At 41.3% G+C, this 9050-nt stretch overlaps 1 protein-coding gene across 1 annotated transcript; it reads left to right on the forward strand.

Annotated features, from left to right (window-relative positions):
* The first annotated feature begins 5641 nt into the window (after positions 1-5641).
* Positions 5642-8303, forward strand: LOC144076278 (uncharacterized). Its single transcript, XM_077603997.1, has 2 exons — positions 5642-5752; positions 7802-8303. The coding sequence occupies exons 1-2, from the start codon at positions 5746-5748 to the stop codon at positions 8209-8211; spliced, it is 417 nt and encodes a 138-aa protein (XP_077460123.1). The 5' UTR covers positions 5642-5745; the 3' UTR covers positions 8212-8303.
* The last annotated feature ends 747 nt before the right edge of the window (positions 8304-9050 follow it).

Raw genomic sequence — 9050 nt, forward strand, 5'->3', positions numbered from 1 at the left:
TTTGGGTCACTTGACTTGTAAAGAAAAAGTCAAATGTTTTGTCAGAATGTGGCAAAGTTACACAAAAGATAGTCATACTGTCTGTGATAGTTATCAAAACCATTATCAAAGTTTTTCTATCAAATCACAAAAAAGTGGCAAAATTTCAAGTCGCCTACTTTTTAATCATGATGTCACTAGGGATTGTATTTGAATGAATTTGTGCAAATAATGTCATTTTAAAGCCAGTTTTCAAATGTACAGAAAATTACCAGCTGTTCCATAATAACTTTATTATTGTGATAAATAGTAATAACAATAACAAATCACGTGAGAATATACTTTTGAGTTGTTATTTTCCAACATTTTCACAACATTGGGACAAGATCAAATGTTATTATTCATCCAAACTATATTCAATGGCTGTAAAATGTATCGCAAAATAATACATTCATGAGTCACCGACAGTAAATCTTTAACGAAAACATCTACTTACATATTTAATGAAAATTCAAATGTCTCCTCTCAGTTATTTCTTGCATTCTTAGGTATACGTTTTATCCAAATGACAAGTTTTACTAGGCGATCCCCTTTTTTTGGGGGGGGTGTTCTTTTTTTGTTTGTTGCTAAAGAGCTAAAAGAGGAAAAAGCTTCTCTATTTTTCATGTGGCCTCACCTCTGATGAGAGCACTTGAATGTTTTATGGTGGTCTCGGACATATGCTGCATCTGCTCCAGAGGGCCACGCCAAAGCACTTGGCAATTTGTGCCTCTACTTATGCAGAGTGTTTCTGCTCCCAAAGGCCACATGCTGTACAAAAACATAAGAGGAATATACATCATATATCCATTTTTTTCCATCCCATTTTCACCGTCTTCAAAATGCAGCATGAGTTCACGCACGAAAGCGCGCATAATACAAATACATTTGCAAATTTATCAGGAAGAATAAGAAATAACGATGTAATTTGATCAGGTTTAAGTCACTTTTCATCATTTTTTAATCCTATAAGTTGCTTGTAATTGAGACAAAAAATATTTCAAAATAATGTCACGAGTGTGTGGTTTTAGGTTTGCTTATCGTAGGCCCGGATAGGCTGCAGCACCCCCGCAACCCTTGTGAGGATAAGCGGCTGGGAAAATGAATGGATTGTGTATCTTCACAAGGATCACAGGGGGTGCCGGAGCCTCTCCCAGCTAACGATGGGCACCAGGCAGGGAACACCCTGAATTGGTGGCCAGTCAATTGTATTACTATATAAATGTGATTATAATGATAACAAAAGAATAGATTAAAATTTACAATGATGATTAATAAAGAAATAATACCACAATTACATGAGTTGATCATTTTCATTTTTGAAATGGTTATCATTTCATAGCACCTTTAATGAAAGTTGTTGGCAATATAAAATTTTACATTTGAAAAGACATGAAAAGTCATAATCTTGATAAGAATTTAAGAAAAAGCCCCAATAAAATGAGAAGTTTGGAAGAAATAATGAAAAGCATTTTTTCAGAATAGACTTGTAATTTTTCAAAATGAACCACTGTGAAATAAAGTCTTAAAATTGTGGGGGAAACGAACTAGGAGGTGTAAAGAATCAGATCAGTGTTAAAAATGACACCCACTAGAATTCCTGGTGTTTTTGTAAGATGTTATCTTTTATTTCACATCTTACAAAAAAGTAGGTCTTTTTCCCCCCTCGAAATGGAACACAAAGTTAGCAGTTTAATTCCTGATGATTGCAGCAGAAAGGAAGCCAAAGCCAGAAATATGTTTTCCACCGACCTCAATCATTGTTGGAGTTTACGCTTATCTCCCGCCCAGACGTTTCTTTTCTTCACTTCTGTCAGTCAACAAGTGAAAAACTCATTTAGCGTTTAATGGAAGCGCACCGGTCGTTATCTCGCCACGCGCCAATCTGCTTACCGCTGCTGTCTTTTCCTCAAAGTCAGCGCGCTTCCTTTGTCTTACGGCACCAGCAGTGGTTTTATTTGACTTTTTGGTTCGGGCGTGAGAACGTCGAGCAAAAAGGACCACCGGCAATTGCGATGACACTCAGCTGCGGGTGCATAGGGGATTTCGGAAATCATTCCAAAAGGAGTCTTTCTTGTCTGAAAGGTCTCAAAGTAAACAAGTCAACACTTAACAAATCATTGAATCAGTCAGTTATTTAATTATTAAATAATTCCAAATTGTCTGTTAGCTTCCTTTCATTGCTTTCCCCCCTAGTTGCACTGCTTCCAGATGTGTGTTTTCATATTGAAGCATTTAACCAATCACTTTTCAGCCATTATTTGTTGCCAGGGTCAGAAATCTGCCTCAAGGCCTTCACAAATAGTTCTGCAGGCTCTGCTGCATTAAACAAGCGTCGATAAGACTGTTGCTTTAGCCAATCAGAATTCGATTTGGTGACACCAAGGCCTTCTCGCAGGCGTAGGGATACGTCATTGCCTTGTCTCAGGCGTAGGGATACGTCATTGGCTTGTCTCAGGCGTAGGGATACTTCATCGCTTTCACCAACTATGATTGGCTAGTGATAGAGTGGACTAGCCAGAGCTAGCAAGCTGTATCTGTAGCGAGCTGCACAAGCAAATATATTGTTGTGTTGATTTAGTAGCGGTTTTGTCAACCCGCAGTGGCTGAAGGAGAAGAAATTGATTTGTTTGCAGATTTACTGTCAAAGCCATTTTCAAGACGGGCTTTTCAAGAAAAAAAAGCTGGACATCATTAAGAAGGGTCGAACAACTCCAAAGGAAGCAAGCCTGTCACAACCGGGAACGAACATTTTCAGCACTAAATCGAATAAAAACGTATGCCAGAAATACGACAGGACAGGCTCGACTTTCAGCATTAGCTTCGATGGTGATAGAAAAGAAGGAAGAAAGAAAGGAGGATGGATATTGTGTACAGTTAAAAATGATTTTTGGTGAGTAAAATATGACGATATTCCTAAATAATATTTCAATTGTATGAGGTTATTATTGATTATTTTTTTGTGTCACAGCTGTAGCTGCAGTAGAGGTTTTATAGCCATAAAATTGTTTTTGCTGAAGGCATCACCAGAAAATGCATGCACCACCACTGGTATATACGTATATATATATATATGTATAATCTCCGATGACACAACATTTTGCTTTGAAAGTGCCTAAGAATGAAGAACATCACAGATTTGTGGACTACAATCTTCTTCTTTGCTATTTAGAGGGCAATTTAGAATGTTCAACTAGCCTAGCATGCATGTTTTTGGGATGTGGGAGGAAATCGGGGTACCCAGAGAAAACCCACGCAAGCATGAGGAGATCATGCAAACGCCATTGAGGGATTGAACCCTCGTTCTCAGAACTGTGAGGTGGATGGGCTAACCACTTATGCACCTTAAAAAAGATTAAGGTCTGTATCAAATACATTTTGTACTAGTTTGTTTATAAAACGCCAAAACATGTCAGATCACAAAATGACCTAAAAACACCATTGTCTGTTATAAATGAACTAGTCAAAACATAAATTAAGGTCTATTTTTTTCAAACTTTAAGATTGTGAGAGTTTAAACTCAGAAGCTTAGGACAATTTAAGCGGTAACTATACATAGACCAAAACAACATGATCAAAACTACAAAGTTTGACGCGAGAAGACCAAAGTATTTTGTTTTTGGCTAGTTTTGACCTATCACAAGCGACACACATGCTAAAGGTAAAATGCATCGCTGCGCAAAAGTCTACAACTTTAGTCATTTTTAAAAATTTAATGGAGAGGGGTTAACTCCGGGTCGCAGGCATGAAGATCTGTCAGAGGATGTTGTCGTCATTCTCCGCTGCTGATGGCGCAATGAAAACCTGGAGCAGCACCCAGTTTTTTTAACGACAGCGACACCGAACTACACTTACACATGCCCTGTCTTCTGATTCTCTACAGTGTAGACAATTTGTTGTATAAATTTTTTTGATAACTTATCCGGATTCATTCATTGGCTGGGACGTCCAATCTGTTTGAATGGGAAGGGGCATGACGGCGATCCTTGGCCGATTTGAATGTCACACTGTAAATAAGTTGAGCTATTGAAAATGTACGGACATTTTTTTGTTAAATTTTGATGGGTTTTTGTGAAAATTAAGCTGTTTGTTGGTTGGGAATTTTCCACCAATAAGGAAGGAACTTGTCTATGTTCAAAACTTTCATTTGCATGATTAAAAGGAAGTTTTTTTTAAGCGGACAAAAAATGGATTTTACTGAATCAACACAAAGGGTCAAGGGTCGCAGGGGGCGCCGGAGCCGATCCCAGCCAACCACAGGCTGCAGAAACTCTGAATTGGTTGCCAGCCAATCGCAGGGCACAACGGAATGGACAACCACTTACGCTCACAACCACCCCTGCCGGGTGGGACTCAAACCCAGACTGCCCCCACCGAAGTCAGGCGGTACAACCACTGCCCCATCGAACCCAGTCCCCTCAAAAATTAATGTTTTCATCATCCAAAGTCTCCTCAAAAATCGAGATGTCTTTATCATGCTGCAGAAGACGTAAACCTTTCGTGACCCCCGTCTGCGTTGTTTGTTCCACTTCCTGTTGGCAGCAACAGCGGCTGTGTTGCGTGCGTGGCGAATGTTCATGAGTCACGGCCGTCTCCTAGCCCCCCCGGGCTATAATCAGTCGGCTCCTTCATGTTTGTACATAAAGGACGTGGCTCCTAATGGGCCGTGAAGATGTGATGCTGGTAAACCAGGGGTGTTCAGACTAAAACTAAGGCCTGGGGCTGGGTTGTTTCCTTTTAATGCAGTTTTGTTGGAGGGTGTTGTAGGCGGAGTCTCCTGCATCTCACCTGCTGCTAATTATAAAAGGGCATTTGTTTGTTTTCTGCTTGAAACGGTTCTGTTATTTTCATAAAATCAAGTCTGGGGTCCTGGGTTCAAATCCAAAACGGTCCACCTGTGTGCAGTTTGCATGTTCTCCCCGGGCCTGTGTGGGTTTCCTTCGGGTACTCCGGTTTCCTCCCTCATTCCAAAAATATGCATGGTAGGCTGATTGGACACTCTAAATTGCCCTAAGGTATGGGTGAGTGTGAATAGTTGTCCGTCTCCTTGTGCACTGCGATTGGCTGACCACCGATTCTGGGTGTCCCCCACTTCTGGCCCGGAGTCAGCTGGGATAGGCTCCAGCACCCCCCGTGACCCTAATGAGGATAAAGCGGTTCAGAAAATGAATGAATGAAAATAAACTGGAGCTTGATTGCAGGCCAATGCAAGAGTTTAAAAAGAAAAAAAAATCATATCATATATATACAATTTAGCAATGAGATATTTTGGTTCTTGATTTAAATCCTTATGACAGTGTCATTAAAAACATTAAAATAAAGTATAACCACAGCTACTAATTGCTCAATTCTTTTACAATTTAGATGAAAATGGTTCATTTGTTTCTGAGTCAAAATAGATAACCAAAAAAAATAATGCCTGGAAATTCTACAAGAAAAAACCTATAGTTTGAAACCCTATTATTTCTTGTTGCCCATGATTTTCCCAATGTTGCTGTTGTTACGAATAAGTTTGATTTGGGGGAAAAAAAATAATACGTGCATATCCACATATCTGGCACAGAGAACATCGGACGTGCTCTTCTTTGCAGGCTTTCATTAGATGTGGCGTTTGTATTTGCCAGTTCAGCACTACCCGCGCCGGAGCGAATTCTCCGACCCCCTACCGCTCGCCTCGGCCCACCCCGTGGGAGCGGAGGGTCATCTTCTCTGTCACAGCCACGAGAGATGCGAGGTGAGCAATGCGGAGGAGCTTGGCTGATTGAGGGCACGGGCGCCCAGGCGTACTGTGCGCCGAGATGGCGGCTCGTCACGAGCGCGCAGTGCCGAGAAGAAGAGGAGGAGGAGCGGGATGAGGTCGCCATGGTGACACTGCTCGGGCGAGCAACGCTCCATTGTTGCGGTCGTTTAATTTCTCTTAGTTTGCCAGATTCAAAGACAAAAAAAAAGACAATACAAATTAAAACAAATTAAAAGCCATCTCAGGTAAGGTCCTGCATTTGCAGCAGACGATGAGGCACTCTAATTTGGCCACGCCTAGTGGATGGATTGTGTCCCTTTTTGGAGCTGAAATAACCCAAATTTGGGTGGCATCTTAGGGTTGACTTTGGTTAAGCTCATCTCAGCTCATTTTGTGAACCACTTTATCCTCATTAGGGTCGCGGGGGGTGCTGGAGCCAAGCCCAGCTGTCTCTGGGCCAGAGGCGGGGGACACCCTAAATCAGTGGATAGCAAGGAGACGGACAACCATGCACACTCACAATTTAGAGCGTCGTCCAATTAGCATCTACCATGTTTTTGGAATGTGGGAGGAAACCGGAGTACCCGGAGGAAACCCACGCAGGATACAAATGAACCATTTTCATCTAAATTGTAACAGATTTGAGCAATTAGTAGTTGTGATTATACTTTATTTGAATGTTTTTAATGACACTGTCATAAGCATTTAAATCAAGAACCAAAATATCTCATAGCTAAATTGTCCATAAATATAAATATAATTTTTTTCTCTTTTTAAACTCTTGCATTGGCCTGCAATCAAACTCCAGTTTATTTTCATTCGTTCCTTTTCGGAACCACTTTATCCTCATTAGGGTCGCGATTAGGTGCTGGAGCCTATTCCAGCTGACTCCGGGCCAGAAGTGGGGGACACCCTGAATCGGTAGTCAGCCGATCACAGGACATGCAAAGTCCACACAGATGGACATGACCTGGATTTGAACCCAGGACCCCAGAGCTGTGAGGCCGACGCACAAACCACTCGCTCCACCGGGCCACAATGACTTTGATGAAGCTCCACCCAAAAATCAGCACTCAGATGTTGCTGGTTGGAAAATGTGGGTAAGAATAAATCAACTGAAAAGCAAATAGGCCATGAGATGAAACTGCTTATTCTTCTTTCATATGGCAATCATTCAACTCCTTGGTTTCAAAATTTACATAACAACAATAATCACTTGGCCCACAAAGAGATAAGATTTCCATTTGGCATCTTGGGACCGATTGTGACACGAAAAATTGTCCTTCCTTCTTGTTCCCACACCAAACAGTCACAGAGGAACATTACGTCTGTCCTTTGAAAATATAGCGTGACCCCCCCATTTAAGTGTTTTCAGCAAAAGCGGTCATTGAAGGCAAAGTAGGAAGGCTGTCTTCGGTGTGCACCAATAACCCGATTACCCGACTGTCACTCCCAATGAGGACCGAGCTTCGGGGATTCTTTGGACGGGACGTTTACTCACAGCAGGAAAAGCTAACGAGGGGAGAGGGAGCGCTAATTAAGATTTGAATTATTCAGGTTTTGAAACTGCGCCTTTTGTAGGGTGTCGTTGAACTTTTTGGCCGCTACGGAGCTAACCGTCTAATCCATTTTGACTGGGAAAGGCTGGCAGTGCAAAGTCGGACGAAATCAAGATCTTGCATTTTAAGGTAGCTGGAAATGAAAAAGCCATTTTTGATCCTGGACAAGAGTGAATTTCTGCGATCCGGTCTAGAGATAAATGGCGATTAGTTGAAGTTTACAGGTAGCTTTAGGTTTTTAGCTCTTGATTGTTATTTGAAATTGCATGTTGGTCAAGCGTTGGGTTGTTAAGAATAGATTTTATGAGAATCCTCTTGTCAGTTTTCTCTTGGGAATGTTTCCCATGGCTCTAGATGTCACTGAAGAACAAAAGTCTATTGCTAAAAGGGGAGGGCGGCAGGATACGACTAGTGGGTGGACCTTTTTGACTTCCACTCCCTTTCCTTCCACTTTACTCCACTTGACTTCATCTTTGTCTTCTAGTCTCAGCGCTTACCGACAGATCTGAGATTTCTCTCTCAAAGAAGGAAGCGCCTGGACGTAGGACAATGTCAGAGTGCACGGTGGGCAAGAATTCCTCCAAAGGCGAATGGACGGACGGGAAAGTTTCAGCCGCCGACAACTTGAGGCTGACTCGAAGTTTGTCCAAGTCGGACTCGGACTTGTTGGCGCCGTCGCTCGGAGAAGGTGACGGGGGTCACGGCGCCCGGAGTGGATCCGTGTCCGAACGCAAGACCACCAAGGAGCGAATGCCATCCTTCGCCTCGGAGTGGGACGAGGTAAATCGACTGGGGATTGGTGAGGGAAGAGTGTGGCTTTTTGGAAAAGGAGGTCCTGCGGAGGTTGCCATGGCAACGCCCGCAGACTGTCGCCCGGGCGTGCGAGCGTCTTGATGTAGCGTCTAGGGCGAATTGGGCCTCCGCTGTCATGACAAATCCACTCAACGCGTCATGCCCGCTACCCATTTTCACCAACGGGGGTGCTGGCGAGCACTGGTGCCAAACAGATGTCACAGCAAAAGCATCAACCAAAAAAAATCAGATTAGTAGCACTCTCAACGGTGTCAATTTTTTTTTTCATGTGGTACCTATAATATCAAACTTCATTGGCAGATATTTTTACAATGGCGGTATATGATGAGAAATTGCCTCATCACTAATACAGCAAAAATATATAATAATTAATACCAGTGTGTATATATGTGTATATTTTATATATATATATATATATATATATATATATATATATATATATATATATATATATATATATATATATATACACACACACACACAAACACTGGTATTAATGCAAAAGTAAAATTTAAATAAAAAGATGACTAAAATGGGTTTTCTTCCTCTAGAAATCTGTTGTATTATCCATCCTTAATAATGACAATAAAATACATTTTATTCATTAAATATGCACTTTTATCCTCATTGAAAATGTGCAAAAAGTGTATTCTAAAACAATGAAATGTAAGCGCAGGTAAATTAATCATTTCAAGCATTTGAATGGCAGCCAGTGATTAAATAGAGATCAACCATGTAAAACCTTTCGGAACAAACTGGTGATTTTTCAAGCATTCTAATTCACTCTAACGACAATTGTAAGGAAAATGTCACCGACTTAACATATCTCGTAGTTGGCTTGCTTTTAAATTAAAGTACCTCAACACAAAACTACTGTAAAAGTCCAATTAAAATGATATGTGAAGTCAACTAAGAGGCCC

Source organism: Stigmatopora argus, chromosome 6, assembly GCF_051989625.1.
Source record: "Stigmatopora argus isolate UIUO_Sarg chromosome 6, RoL_Sarg_1.0, whole genome shotgun sequence".
In the NCBI taxonomy this organism is placed as follows: Eukaryota; Metazoa; Chordata; class Actinopteri; order Syngnathiformes; family Syngnathidae; genus Stigmatopora; species Stigmatopora argus.